The 15,769-nt window shown below is 42.2% G+C and overlaps 1 protein-coding gene and 1 long non-coding RNA gene across 2 annotated transcripts in view; one reads left to right on the forward strand and one right to left on the reverse strand.

Annotated features, from left to right (window-relative positions):
• Window positions 1-15,769, forward strand: part of LOC139958336 (uncharacterized) — a 102,911-nt gene that overhangs the window by 52,233 nt on the left and 34,909 nt on the right. The gene's annotated exons all lie outside the window — the stretch shown is intronic.
• The window catches only part of LOC139958331 (receptor-type tyrosine-protein phosphatase-like N), a 136,453-nt gene that overhangs the window by 43,081 nt on the left and 77,603 nt on the right, over window positions 1-15,769 (reverse strand). The window contains exon 10 of the mRNA XM_071955319.1: window positions 7,158-7,225. Coding sequence (XP_071811420.1) covers window positions 7,158-7,225 — 68 coding nt within the window. The remainder of the gene's footprint in view (window positions 1-7,157; window positions 7,226-15,769) is intronic.

Below are 15,769 nucleotides of genomic sequence, written 5' to 3' on the forward strand. Positions count from 1 at the left end.
ACCACACTTTTTGCTTTCATCCAAAGTTACAATTTAATCAAAGAAGACATACACACACAAAAGAAGTAATCTAATAAATGCAAAACATGCAAAAAAAGTGCAAAACAAATAAATAGAGGTCATTGCCAATCTAAGCAACATTCAAAAGGTCATTTTGACCTTTCTAAATAGTTAAATTAAAATGTAAAAAAAAAACAGTTAAAGTTAAAATGTTAAATAAAGAAGAAGGAAGAGACACCACAAGTCAAAGCAGGTCTCTGATTGGATAAAGAGGAACTGTTTATTCCTGTCAAAATGAAATCCTGTTTGGCTTGTAATGAATAAGACTATATAAGACTGCTGTCTCTCAGTGGCGGAGTGTCCATACAGTCAGGGGGGGGCGGATGCCCCCCCTGACGGACTCAAATGGACTGCTGGCGCCCTTTTTACCACTTTCTACTTATTCACGATTATTGACTTTTTTATATTTACTTCGCTCCTCGCTTACCTGTCTCCTCACAACCTTAGCACCTCATTCTACCGTGCCTATAAAGTCCTGGTAAAATAATAACACTGTGCGCCCTCTATGACCGAACCCCCCCTCGGTCACTCCCCACTACTCATTCTACCATTAAAAGTGTCTTCACGTGAATTTCTTGGGGATATATTTCCCTTGGATTTCGTCTTGGTTTTCTTTAGCGATCTTTGGAAGTTTCTTTCCTCGGATTCTTAGGAGTATTGCAGTCCTTTCCAGCCCGATAAGTATCCTTTTTTGTTGAAAGGGAGGGTTTTGGGGACTGTTTTTATTCCTAGTGCGTTTCCCCCCTTAGGTTTTTTGCGGGGGTAGCAGTTCCGCGAACTGCCTAGGTTTCCCGCCAATTTCCCTTCCCCGCGCTATAGGCGTGTCGTTGTATTTTCATGTTCATAGCATGTCTACATTGTATTTCTATTCACGATTTCTTCTTCTATATTTCGCTCTCTCATGTTCTTTTTCAGCTTGTGTTGATTTTGTTAGGCCACTTCGTAGCGTTTTTCGTATTTTGCCGTTGCTAGGTTACGCTACGTACCTCTACTCACCGTTATGAACCTCCCGTTCTCTCCCGTTCTCTTGTTAGTTTGCTTTTTTTCCGTAAGCTTAAGAGTTAGTCTTTCCTTAATTCGAGCGTTTTAGTTTGTCTCGTAACCAGCTGAAGTTTTTTTTTTTTAACTTTTCGATGTTTCGGCCAGGCAGAACCTGGGTCGAACACGATTTGTGTCCTAAGTGTAGAACCTACACCAGACGGGACCCATGCCTGGTCTGCAAAAAAATTTTCGCCAGCCCAGTGGCACTAGATAGACCAGTGGCTTACGAGTCTAAGAAGCAAGCTTTAGGGCAGGCTGGACTTGATTCCTTAGGCCATCGGTGCCCCAGAAAAAGATATAGGAGAGACAAGAGAGAGAGAGAGAGGAGGAGGGAGAAGTGGTGAGAGAGGTGGAGGAAAGTGGCCAGGAGAGGGCCGAAGGAGAGGTGGAGAGAGAGAAAGAGTACCCCTAACGGTCCCGGCGACGTCCGGTTGATTACGGCCAGAGGGAAGGGCAGGAGCAAGGCTCCCGCCAAGAAAAGACCTCTTGAGAAGAGGCACGGCTCGGCCGGGCTAGAGGCAACGTCTCAGTCCGGGTCGCAGCAAAGAGTACCCCTAACGGTCCCGGCGACGTCCGGTTGATTACGGCCAGAGGGAAGGGCAGGAGCAAGGCTCCCGCCAAGAAAAGACCTCTTGAGAAGAGGCACGGCTCGGCCGGGCTAGAGGCAACGTCTCAGTCCGGGTCGCAGCAAAGAGACCCATGGAGCGCGGGCTACAGGCCACGGAGAGCTCGGGTCCGAGAGAGAGAGTACGACCGAGGGGTCGCTGAAACGGAGCCGGTCCCATAGCAGGCTCCGGGGAGCCCGGGTCCGGCGAGAAAGAAAAAAAAAAAAAAAAATCCCACCGGAAAGGACAGAATGTCCGGGTCGAGGAGTACCGGCGCGGTGGTACCCGGCGTGGTACGCACACAGAGACGGGCTTCGGGAGCCTGGGTCCGGCGAGGCCCCGGGCCCGGCGAGACCCCGGGTCCGGCGAGACTCGAAGGGAAGGCAGAACCGAGGTTTCACTCCAGATCCGAGACCGCCCCCGGAGCCGGGAACCAGAGCTATACAATCGACTACTGGGTCCTCAGAGATTGGCTCCGGAGGGCCCGGGCCCGACGAGAACGGGGGCGCAGGGGCAGAAGCCTGGTCCGCAGATCTCCAAACGGGATCCAAAACTGGTCCCGAAGTCGGGAGCCTACGAGAGTAACAACATTTACAACTGCGACATTTACAATAACATTTACAACTACAACAACATTTACAACGAGATTAACAACTGCTAGGCCCCCAGAACGGGGTAGCAGGTGCAGAAGCCCGGCCCGCAGACCCCCTAACCGGAGCCGCGGCCGGTCCTGAGGCCGGGAACCGACGAGATTACCAATGCCGGGCCCCCAGAACGGGGTAGCAGGGGCAAGCGCCCAATCCGAAAAGAGAACCAGCCCCGAGCCAGGTTCCCACGGCAAAGGGAGAAATACTTATCCCCAGACACCGAACACAGACATCGGTGCCGAGGAGCGATCGCAACCCATGGCCAGCCCGGCCGTGACACCACGATCAATCCCAGACCAAAGAATGGAACCTGATTTGTTCCCCGGCAAGGACGACCTGGTTTGCAGAGCGTCGGGCAACCTGTCCGGCCTAGACGACGAGGTTGACCCCTAGATTTCGGGGTTACAGAGGACGGTTACTCCCGCTTCCCAGATTAGGGGGAGTTTCCCCCCCCCCCCCCGGAACTAGCAGCTTGAGCGACGACGACAGGTTCGAATCATTTGCGGAAAAACACCGCTACCACTACACATCCCAAATGTGTGTTTATTTATCGAGTACCTGCAGACACTCATGGGTCATATTCTCCTCGCTAATTATACTCCTCTCTAATCATAATTCATCGCCATTTGCCTAGGTTAAAATCTTACTTGTGTTTAAAAAACACGGTCGTTTAAAACACTGGTGAACCCACTTCCAGAACATGTTAAAATGCGTAAGACTGAGGGGTTTCAAATCGGTTCTCATGACGTACAGTATTCCGTTTACCTTAAAACCTTGGCAAACTGCTAGGAAGAGAACTTTCTCGAGACTTGGCAAAGTGCCAGGAAACATAACGCTCACAGATCCTTGGCAAACTGCCAGAAAAAAAAAAAAAAAAAAAAAAGAAAAAAAAAAAAGAAGGTACAACGTGGCACATTTGTTAAGAGAGGAGGGGGGGGCCAAGCAGCCACCTGGCTTGACACGTGTAAGCTCAACATTTACGGCAACGAGCTATCGACTACGTGAGCGATCCTATGGAATAAGCCTTTCTTCCTTTTTCTTTGGTGAATTACCAAGACAAACGCGTTAGTAAGTTGAAAAAGGGGTAGGATACAACCCCAGCAAGTTACAAGCGCTAACACGCTCCGAACATACAGCATGCGCTTCATGAACAATGTTCGATGTTCCGACATCTTAAGCAGAGTTGCATTTCGTAGCACCTGATGGCCTAGTCTTGACTAGCCTAGGCGCTAGGTGGTTTCAATAGGAAGCTGGAAACCTTTACTGCACTAGAAATGGACACATCTCGACAGGAAGAGATTTGAGAAGTAACGGGTACGTTATCATAACATTCAATACGTGTTTATTACGTTAAATGTGGTGTTGATAAAACGTTGACATAAGATGTCGATGAGATATTACGTTATACTAATGTTATATTAATGTCTTAACGGAAATTGTTTTGAAATAATAGCCCCTAAAGGGTTTCGGTAACATATTTCTTACACCTCTAATAACGCTATCAAGCAAAAGACTAAACAATTAGTAACCTTTGTGTTTGCTGAGTAACTCCCTGGACTCCGTTAAACAGCCAGGATTTATGAGGTGGAATTTCTACAAACCCACCCTACACAGCCCCTGTTGGGAGTTTGTTCCTGGTGAGTAGGGCTGTAGCTTAGTTAGCTCAGTGGTTAAACCCGGTGCCTTCCAATCAAAAGGTCCCCGGTTCAAGTCACCCCAAGATTAATGTATGTTGTCCAGTTACAGAGCTGTTGACAATTCATAGTCATGGACATTAAAATATGAATGTACGAGACTGACTTTGGTCAGCTTGCGGCTTTGATAAGCCAATGAGGCTTCTTCACAAGTTCCTACTTGCAGGATGATCTAAATTACATACACAAATACATACATATACTGTAGTTGTAAAAGCCACGTAGCAGCTGTAGCATTGATTAAGACTCTGATGAAGCAAACTATCCATTCAGTACTCAATTTTTGGAGAGCACTGTGGTCAAGCGGTGTAGGCAGTGTACTGGTGATGTAAGGCTTGCAGGTTTTAGTCCTGGCCAGATCATTCTGTTGTTTCCTTGGGCAAGGCACTTTATCTCCATTGCGTCTTCCCATCCAGGAGGGATTTCTCTCTGTTTAACAGGTTATTGTTGACCAGGGTAATATTGCTAGCGCCTCTGGCTTCGTTATCGATAGATAGGCCGGCGCAGTTCAACCCTCAATATTATTATTAATATTATTTTTCATGGAAAGAACCTCCATTAAACCTCCCTACAGGGTACAGCTTAGGTCTACATCATCAAGGCATTACTTTTCTTCAGAGGTTTTCTGATTGCAACTGGCTGATAACTAAAGGGGTCATCAGCGGTACTGTGGTACTGCAAGCAGTGCTGCGAGTGCTGCTGTACTGCAGGCGCTAACAAGGTCATCATACAGGCCACTGTCCTTGACTTCTTTAGCAGCATATACAGAGAAACCACTTTCCTGCACCACAGTGGCGTCAGCAGGGCAAAGGATCGGCCCCAACACTCTATTTGCAAAGATAACCAGGTTTCATGTACTTCCGCCCCGCTCTCAGGACTCCAGGGCAGAGAGATTGTGCCGTCTGGCATGGGAGACCCTCACCACAGCTGAAAGCCAGAAAGGAGAGTGTGAGGACCGATGCTCTGCCCAGGGGACAACTCGACCCCGACGAGTAAACCCTTCGCAAGGAACATGCGGTAGGTTTTTCCACATGTTCGGCATACCTCTGATAGACCTGCTTAAGACAAAGGGCAACAATGGGCTGCCCATCTTTTGTAACAGGCGGTCCCACCTGCAGCCTCCCACATAGCGCCAGGTCCCTGCCTTGAGACGGACCAGAGGTTTAAATTCTTCCCCCCCCTTTGGCATGATCAGCCAGATACTGAGGAAGATTCGCAGCTCCAAGGGTAAACTCATCCTAGTGGCTCCCTCCGGACCCCGGGTCCCAGGCCGCAGGTCCCACACGCAAGCCCCAGACGGGGACGTCTGGTTTTCCAGACGGCTCCACGCTGGGCATTAGCCCAGACATTGACCAGCTCACCAAAGGCATGGCTAATCGCCGTCCACGAGTCAGACAGTTAGCCCCCTCTGCGGGGCTCTCGGCAGTGCTGCATGCCCTGGCAGGGCCGCTGTACGAATCAACGGGGAACGCTTCCCTGGCTGCTCTTACAAAGAAACCACTCTTCGTCATTGCGGCAGCGTCAGCGTGAAGGAGTTACCTCCAAGCCCTAACAACCAAACAGAACCACATCAGATTCGAGGGCCATGGGGCGAGGACGGTTCCAGACCCGTCCCTATTGCCAAGAACCGGGCCTTGACTTTCTTGCCCGGGGACATTTTCTCTCAGGAAATCAAAACCCTTTCATCAGTGGCTGAGGACAAGCGTTGGTGCCCAGTCAGGGCACTGAAGTGGTACTTAAACAGGACAGAGAAGTTGAGACAAACAACCTCCCTTTTCATCCTGCCACGACCACCTTAAACAGCAGCCGCCAAGGATACCCTATCCCGATGGCTAGTAGAGATGATCCGCCCGTTCACGATGGGGGGATACCCGGCCAAGAGATCGCAACATCAGTGGGGCCTCGGCTTCCACAGCTCTCTCTGCCGGTATCCCGATACAGGACATCCTCAAGGTGGCAGCGTGGAAAACACCAACTACGTTCGCCGCCTGTTACTTACCTGACACTCTACACGCCGAGGCAGCTTTTGGCAGCGCGGTGATGCGAGGTCCGGTTGGTACTTGGTCCCACCCCTCGGGCCTCCCACCATCGGGCAGTGCCACTCGGTGCTAAGGTTGTGAGGAGACAGGTAAGCGAGGAGCGAAGTAAATATTCCAAAACTTACTGGTTTGGATATTTACGAGTGACGAGCTTACCTGTCTCCATTCCCGCCTCCCTCCCCCGAGGGGGTGGGACACAGCCGGACGGGGGAGCAGTCGTTCGACTAGGCTCACGACTCCAAGCACAACACCAGATAGACAGAGCCAACAACTACTAAGAGTCACCGGCCAGGTCTATCGGTGAGGGTAACTTTGCACCCTGTGTTTTTCATAGGCGTACTCACCTAAGTTGTCTTAGGGTTAGCAAGTGTTGGGCCTTTACAGGATGAGGCTCCTTGTTAGGAAAAAGGGGTAGTTTCGCCTGCAGGGCTCAGGAGAGTGTTCCCCCCCCCCTTACCCGCTGCGGCGGGGAGGATTACACTCTCCCTGCTAGGAAGGCATCAGTGCCTTTTGTTAAGGGCTCACCTTTGAGAAGTTTAGTCGACAGGAGTCCTTGGGGGTGGCCAGAGGATTCTGGCCACCCCTATTTCGGTGACCGTGAGGCCACTTTTAAGGAGTGGTCTCATGAGTAGTGAGGAGTGACCGAGGGGGGGTTCGGTCATAGAGGGCGCACAGTGTTATTATTTTACCAGGACTTTATAGGCACGGTAGAATGAGGTGCTAAGGTTGTGAGGAGACAGGTAAGCTCGTCACTCGTAAATATCCAAACCAGTAAGTTTTGGAATTGCGCTCTGATCTACCTATTGACATTTGTCACATTTTGTTGGCGATGACACCTATTTATTCTTCGTTTATCTGCAAATTAGCAAGGCCCGAAAAAGGGTCATTTCCGGCGATCTAGGGAGTATCTTTACTCCAAAAAATTCCGTACGCTTCGCGCCAACCTGTGGTGGCGCTCTGCTTAGAAAGTGTCAAAAGCGCCCTACAGACCATTCTCGCCCCTCCCCTGACCAATACCCCTAGCTCCGTCACTGCTGTCTCTCCTACTTAATGAATATTCATATCACTTACCTCCTTTCCTACACCAGTTTCCTTTATGTCAACCTGCATGATTGCCTCCAAAGTCTTGCCATTTTCAGCTAGAGAGAAAAACAAGACACAAAAAAAAATATATATAAGAAGGTAATTAAGTCACTTTTTTGGGGCTAATCAATCACTCCATATCAGCTACTAAGAAGCAAAACATTAAAGTAACTAATTAGGGCAAACCCTGAGTCTAAATTATATATAGGAACTTATATTACAGAGTCTATTTTACAAATGACTTTTTTCAATAATAAACCTGACAATTAAGATCCCAGAGACGACTGTTTCTTCTTTTCACAATATTTCCACTTTTTTTCCCACCAGAATTTTGTTTTCTTGGCAAACTACGATTCCAATGAATTCCAGAGTTTTAAGTCCATCTTTTCTCTCCATCCTTAACACATTTCTTCCCTGGGACATACTTGACCTTCTCCCGAGTGCAGCTGTACTACTTAACTCGGTATAATGCATTACTCATGCCATGCTGTATACTGTGCATTGCGGCATCATAAACAAGTACATAACTCAAAATAGGATAGTAATTGATTCACAAAGGTATAACAACAGTCTGATATGTTGTTCTCAACAAAATGAACTTTTACAGCATACTGCTAATAACTGATTCATATGATCCCACCTATCATAGAGTGAAGTGTACAATGACATGAAAAAATAATAAAAAGTGATACATTTATTTTTTTATCATTAAATTGAAACATGAATATTAATGGCTAATAAATCCAGTTGTGAGAGGTGTTTATTATCGATTTATTGCATGGAAGATCTATCTATCTGGGTCAACGAAAAAAAAAAGCTTCTTTAACAGTTTGTATTAAGAGTCCAAATTACCCAACAATGAGGCCACAGAATGAATACATATCAAGTATGGCTCTCACAAGAATACACAGCTACAATGAACTCACTTTATTTATGAATGTATCACTTGAACATACATCATCTCTGACATTATCAAATCTTAAAATGTCATATTATGCATCCTCTTAAGGCTCCTAATAAAGTATTGACAAGTGTGCATCTCCAGGGTAGGGGGGTGGAATGGGTGAGGGGGGACTAGGAGGTGTACACTACCCTATCAGTCCCACACCAAATTTCCAAATTAGCTCTTAGCATAACTTGATTAAGTTTTACTTGAAGAGGGTGCTCCTATCCCCTAAACTGGAAGTCACCTTCAACGACATCATGGCCATATTCCTATCCTTTATAAAATCCGGAATCCCCCTACTCATTCCCTCTCTCCCTCCCCCTCTCCCTCTCCCTGCCCTCTCCCTCTTCCTCCCCTCTCCCTCCCCCTGAATTAAAAGAATCTTCAAAACAAAACAACTCTTAAATTTATAATCTTCTGTCAATAACAAAATTGCAAGAATGGCCACAAAATGGTTCTCTACACTCCTCCATTTCTTGGTTGGTTGTTATGTAAACATACATTTATCAATCAAAATAATTGTTATCACAAAATTGAGGAAGTTTATAAAAAAGATAATTTGAAAATTGTAGGAGGTACCAGAAAAGGGGAAGTGCTTTGTTTAAACGTCTTCCCTGGTAAACAAGGGTATGTTTTGTTTTGACAAAAACAGTGTTCCTCTTGTCAATATATAAAGTAGTTTACCTTTTAAGAAATGAATGACAGAGCCCTATAGCTTCAAAGCCTAGTTTTCCCATTTACATGTTCTGTTTTTGGTAACAAGTAGACAAGGTTAATATGTCCTCAAACCAAATGATGAGTTGAATCTCTAGTAGTTTCAGGGTATGTATCTTTAATACAACATGACAAGTTAATAAAATAGAAAGCACATTGCAAAAGATGCTGGTCTTGCAAGTTTCAAAAACTCAAAGGAACTAGTATATATGCTATGTTTAGTTTCAATTATACCAGGGGTTTTAATTTATGAGCAATCTCTTTCTCTGCCCACCTATACTGCAGAGGAGCAAACACAGTAAAGTCAACACTAACCATCGGTCTGCATGTACTGTGGGAAGTATATAAACTGTACACGCTGTAATGTACATACGTAGCACTATAGAGATAGATTATGAGTTGTAACTTAGTAGTGTCTCTCTGACTAAGACACGAATATTCAGGCATCACTGGGTGCCACAAACCTAGATGTACTTACAACCATTTGGCTGTCCATAATACAAATTAGTAACATACTGATTAACCAGTAAACCCCATAATACGAATTAGTAACCAACTAATTAACCAGTAAACCCCATAATACCAGTTAGTAACCGATTAATTAACCAGTAAACCCCATAATATGAGTTTGTAACCGACAAATTAACCAGTAAACCCCATACAAGTTAGTAACCGACAAATTAACCAGTAAACCCCAAAATGCAAACTACTATATGTGCCACATAAGTAATGATTTTTATACTTTCACAGGTAAACCAATTTTTTTGCAATGTTTCTGCCAAATTTCCTTGTTATATACTGGTGTTATGAGGGTAGAGTATTAACAGATGTTTCTCAACTGCCTCAATGTTACACTGCAGTAATGGTATAGAATAATCTCACCTTATTTCAGACTGCTATTCAATCCCCCCCAAAAGCCATCTCCTACCCACCCCCCCCCCCAAATAGAAAGAGTGAAGAGTGATACACTAAACTATCTTGATCCTTGTTCTTTGAAGATTGGCAGAAATATTAAACAGTTCGACATGCATGTTGATAAAAAAAAAAATGTTACGAACATAAGTTTAAAGGAAACAACTGACTTTGAATGCATGTGGAGATAGGCATGTTTAATAACGTTCACTTCAGGAAGTTTCTTGATTGATTTCGGAGTAGGAAATGCAATTACTTAATTTAAATGATGGATGGAGTGCCATCTTGTGACCTGTAAAAGAGGAACTTATACGAATATTTTGTATCTTGGTGACAATTCTGTAGAATTCCTTCCTGCAGTATATCAGATAATTACTGGTTGAGGTTGTCACACTTTGTACCAGAGGATAACTCAGAGCAAGCAGTTATGATATATCAGAGATGCATGTTGACAACAAAGTACTTTTTTTTTTCTTGATTTTTCCCTCAACTGTTTTGATCTAGGGTTAAGTAACATCCTTTTTTGGTTTCCCCAAAGGAAAACTACAGAGACACTGATCTTGCGATCTTGCAAAAGTTTGAGGGGGACCACGGACTGCAAAATCGGCAATGAGTTTAACGCGGATCGTAAGGGGTCGTACTATTATGGTTCAGGGATGTGTTCTGAATGCCGTCCAGCACAAACAGTATTCTAAACAGTATTCTAAACATTTACGAACAGTATTCTAAACATTTACAACATTTATTGTTGATGATTATATTTAATAAAGTTTACCATTATCAAAATATGGATGAATACTTGGCACAAAAGTTAGCTGCTGAATAGGAAAAAGATAGCAACATTTGCCATCTAAACATACTTCATTTGCGAACATTTTCCAAAGCGGAGAGGACACCCCCACCCCTAAGACCCCTCCCCCAGGACGTAGATCACACTACCACGCGAATCCTTCCCAAACACTCACATATTCCTTAGCACATCCCTGATGGTTAGACTTGTCCAACACGGCAACATACAGAAATGCTGTACATACTCAAAGCCAAAGACTTCATTGGTACAAAACCTTTGGCCAGCAACAGCTAGACCATCATCAGAAAGGTTGTTATTACTAAAATCGTAGGGTCTGCACTATTTGTCAATCTTAGAAAAAAAACATTCAACAGGTAGAATAAAATTATCAAAGGAACATTAATATTGTACTTGGTGCGACTAAATTAGTAAATGTTGATAATATAATATAGTTAACATGTCCTTAAATGTTAAAATATGTTTGGTTTGATATAGTAATTGTTTACCCCCGATAAAATAGTCAATGCACCTGAACCTTTGGTTAGTACCATTATTTGATAGGGGTCACGAAAATGGATATATATCTATAACGGAAAAAAACTGCTTGTACAACAGAATATGTACATAAAGAACACAAGTGTTTTAATGTATTCTGACTACTCATAAATGTATGCTACATGCCAACCTTACGCATTAGGAGTAGAACTCAAATCTTACATGTTACAGGTAGGACCCTGCAATGCAATCCGCAAATTTATCAGGTCACACATCCGGAGTCTATGAATCCTGAGTTCTGCAATACCGCCATAATTACCTTTCAGGAAACATTCCATACTGTAGTTTTGATTTAACTAAAGGGATTGTATTAAAGCATACACAGTAACAATGAACATGTTTAATTCAAGTACTAATGCATCAACACTAAAAGAAGAACACTTCAGTGCTTTGAAGAAACTCAAAACAGATTATTTGTGCATCTATGATATCACATTTGTTTGCTGTAAATTCACTTTTGGTAAAAAAAGTTTTTTTAAATTTATATACACTTCATATCAATGTATCTCCAAAATGGCGTGTAGGCATTGATAGATAATATCACAAGGATGCTTAGATTTTAGTCCTGTATTAAACATAGATTAACCTCTGTACTATTTTGTTTTTTTCATTTCACATCAGGATGTATGCTTTCTATACATTCACATAGAAGAGTATGTTAACTAACTCTCATGTGATGACTTGATTATTCATTAATAGACAGTACTGTATGCACACAACAGTGTACCTATTAAAACTTAATCAAATCAAGATGTACGCTCATTTTACGCCAAACAGTACGTTTTAAATGTAGTCACACAGATTAAAATGTGATGTTTCTTCTTATTGTTGAGAGGGAGTAATTTATCAAAGAGGTATTTTAATTCCTTCTTCTAGATGCCGTCAAAGACTTGTAAGTGGAGATATAAAAACATAACAGTGCTTCCAGAATATTTAGGAATTTAAGCACATAATGTTCGTTCTTTTCTTTGAGAGGTCATTTCTTCAAGTGAGTTAAAGCAGACAGAATGATTGCTACTATAGTACTTCTAGTCTCGTTTGGTACTTGATAATAACAGCCTTTGTCTTTGCTATAATATTCAATTTTGAAATATAAATGAAATATAATTTCATAGTTTAATTTGAATATTGCGATCACCCTATTGAACCCCATCAGAAATTTACATTAATAGCTACAGTAGATGTTCAGCAAGGGTTCCTACCCAAAATGACCACTGACCCATCCAATAATCCTTCTGCTACAAATATCTCGTCCTTTTAGTATGAAATAAAGTCCACTTGGCTGTTTGCATTGTTCTAAATTAGTTTAAGGGCCTAAAATTCATACATAAACTACAAGTGAGATTAGGCTGGATTGCACAACCCTTAATTTTATTGAGTGGTCATGGTAATAACCAGAATGATTTATTAAGGTCGTTACTGTAAAAAAAAAGCTAAGCTGGAAATCCCCCCAAAAGTTCTCAATGGAAGCCAATTACAGTCATTGAAAATGCCACCATTCTTTGTTAGGTTTCCTTGGTTAGCTCAGGCCGTTAAACTGATGTGTGATTTCCAGTAACTTGATTGGCCGGTACAGATAACGGCCAGCCTGTAGTACAATAAGTATGCAAAATTATAACATTAGGCCTACTCTTCCAGACAGGATAAACAAGATTTGGTTGAATAACGAAGACACCACCATGTTGTTTATAGCAACATTCATTTGAAATGAACATTTCCTATTTGTTACTTTACTCATGGGACCATCACATATTATGCATTAATGTAACCATCTTGGGAATTTAATTCCCCCTCTTCCTCTCTCTCTGTTAACATCCTTAGATTGAACCTAATTTCACAAAACGTATAAGCTACTGTAAGTCTTCATTATAAGTAAATAAGTTTAATCATTACAACTTACAACAATTTCTATTCAATGTACCAAGTATATCAATTGAGTTAGATTTCAGTGCAAAAAATTATGAAATACTACCCTTGTAACAGTCACATTTATGTTTGTATGCAGCTACCTTACAAGATGTACACAGCTAGCAGTGTCCATATGCATTGCCAGCTACATATAGGGAAGTATGGGCTATGCAGCTGTAATATATTAAGTTCACTCGCTTTACTTATGTAGCCAAATACATAAGGCAACATACATAGGGCAATTTACACAGCTGTGGTACCTTACTGCTCAGTCCTTACAAATACATGCACTGGCTATATAATCATAATAATAATAATTAGATTTATATAGCGCCACTCCAGGAAACGAGTAACTGCCAATGGGGCTTATATGTACTTAGCCAGCTACATAGGAAAACATAAATAGCTTGTGGTACGTGCTTGTTATAAATAGCTTGTGGTACGTGCTTGTTATGTATATTCCTTGCTATTAGGCTATACTGTACATATTAAAGTAGCTATATAGGATATCATAGTACACAGCTGCCACCTATCCACTTTTGTGTACACTGTAATATTAGGTACACTTGCCATGCATTTCTCTAAGTGCAACTAACTACAAAGGACAACATAGGTCAACATACACATTAAATGTGCCTGTATGTGTACTATGCTTTACTATCTATACTGGCAAAAATTACATCATAATATATAAATAAATCATTATCCCTACTCATAATGTATCTTAACCAATCTTAACTGAATAGCAACTCAAGCATCAAGAATTTATAAACTTAATGTGAAGCAAGGAATTCAGTCATGGATAGGGAAAACAAACTATTGAGGGAACTAGATTCTACAGCTGAATTAATGCAGAATATTTTGACTGATATTATGTTTTAAGTTTCTTCAATGAATCTTGTTGTTGTTTGCATGCCTGGACAGTCATTTGTCGCTTGGAGACTTTTCATGTTTACGACAGTTCTGAAGATTTCTGTTAATCTGTCATATCATTGGTGATACATCCTGTGTCTAAAGTAGTTGCTAGGTGATAACCTCACCATACTATGGGTTGAACATAGGTGCACAGTATTCTCTACCATTTTAATTGCACACAATTGTGGAGTTCTTTGTGATGTAAATTTATAGTCTAACTACATCACTCTGACATAATCTACTCTTAAATGATACAGGACAGCTTGGGTTCGTACCATTTAATTACATTCTAATTTTCTCCTGCGTTACATTTGACTTGTTTCACTGTCATATTTAAACAAAAGTCATGGCATACCCTCACAAAGTACTATTTACATGGTAAATTAGTTAGAATGAATACTTTGAAGTAAGGAAACTTTGTCAAATTTTGTCAAAATTTGCCAAAATTTGTCAAACTATCCTACAATTTTGTTTTCTTATTTATAAATCTAATACCTCAGAGTGAGAGAGGAAATCCATGAAAACCTACTTTTTGATCAATTTTACTCCAGCTGTTCATACTATTTCAGTCAAAACTGTTTTTATGGTATTTTTTAGTCCTTCCTGTTTGCTCTTTACAAATAAAAGTATATTTCTCTCTATCACATTCATCAAACTGGTCGTATGATTCAACATGAAGACCTTCCATACAGTGTAAAATTTTAAACCTACATATTCCCTAATAGTGTCTAGGGCATATCTAAAGTCAGTTGTAGGTTGTTTGAGGCTGTATAAATTCCTGTAACTTTTCCCACATTGTTAACTTTCTATTATAACCTAACACACACTCTACCACTTCAGAAAGAAGTATCAAGGCTTGAACATGAGACGGATGGGATGGTATCGGTTACAGGTAACAGAGACAAATGCTGGTAGATTCAAATGATGGCTGTACTTGATAAAAAGGGTCTCTCGTTTCTGCTCCACCAAGGTAAAAGAACGATATCATTTCTTTGGTATTTTGAATATAGACTATAGATCCCCCAAGCAGTGAGTTATACTGGTACTTCTTGGTGCAATAACAATGTCACCATTTTACTACAAGGAAACAAAATTTCTTTGCCTGCGGATAGAAACCATCCATAGCCAAGAAAAAATATTAATACGATAGTTTCCTTGATATGTAACAAAACTCAGAGTAAAATAGTTATGAATGAATATGAATAATAAATTCCAGCATCTCAAGAGTACCAAATATTGGTTAACTACTTGGGGTTAAGTATTTTATTATTTAGTAAATGTCATATAGAGATAACTCACGTTATACTCATATTAGAGAAATTGCTGTTAAGCAGATCTATCAGAAACCTCACTATACAACCCTTGCTACACTGTCTCTGTACAACCCTTGTGCTACCAAGGACTGTACAACTCCCATTGCTACTCATGACACCCTCTGTTCATGTAATCATGCAATCCCCACTACCCCCCCCCCCGGCTGCTCAAGGAATCATATCATGGTTCCTGTACAACTCTCCTGGCTACGGGAACCTATAACATTGTCTTCTCACCCTCCCTTCCTCCCCCACCCCAAATTGTTCTGGATAACTATCACCCTCCCTGTACAACCCTCAAGTCTACACAGGGAACCTATAACACTGTCTGGAAGGTCCCCTCCCCCTCTCTACCTCCCTCCCCTACCCCCAAGCTGTTCTGAATAGCTATCACCCTGTACAACTCTCAAGTCTACACAGGGAACCTATAACACTGTCTGGAAGGTCCCCTGCCCCTCCATATCTCCCTCCCTTCCTCTCCCACCCCCAAGCTGTTCTTGGATAGCTATCACCCTCCCTGTAAAACTATGAGCATTAGATCCATCTT

Source organism: Apostichopus japonicus, chromosome 18 (assembly GCF_037975245.1).
Source record: "Apostichopus japonicus isolate 1M-3 chromosome 18, ASM3797524v1, whole genome shotgun sequence".
In the NCBI taxonomy this organism is placed as follows: Eukaryota; Metazoa; Echinodermata; class Holothuroidea; order Aspidochirotida; family Stichopodidae; genus Apostichopus; species Apostichopus japonicus.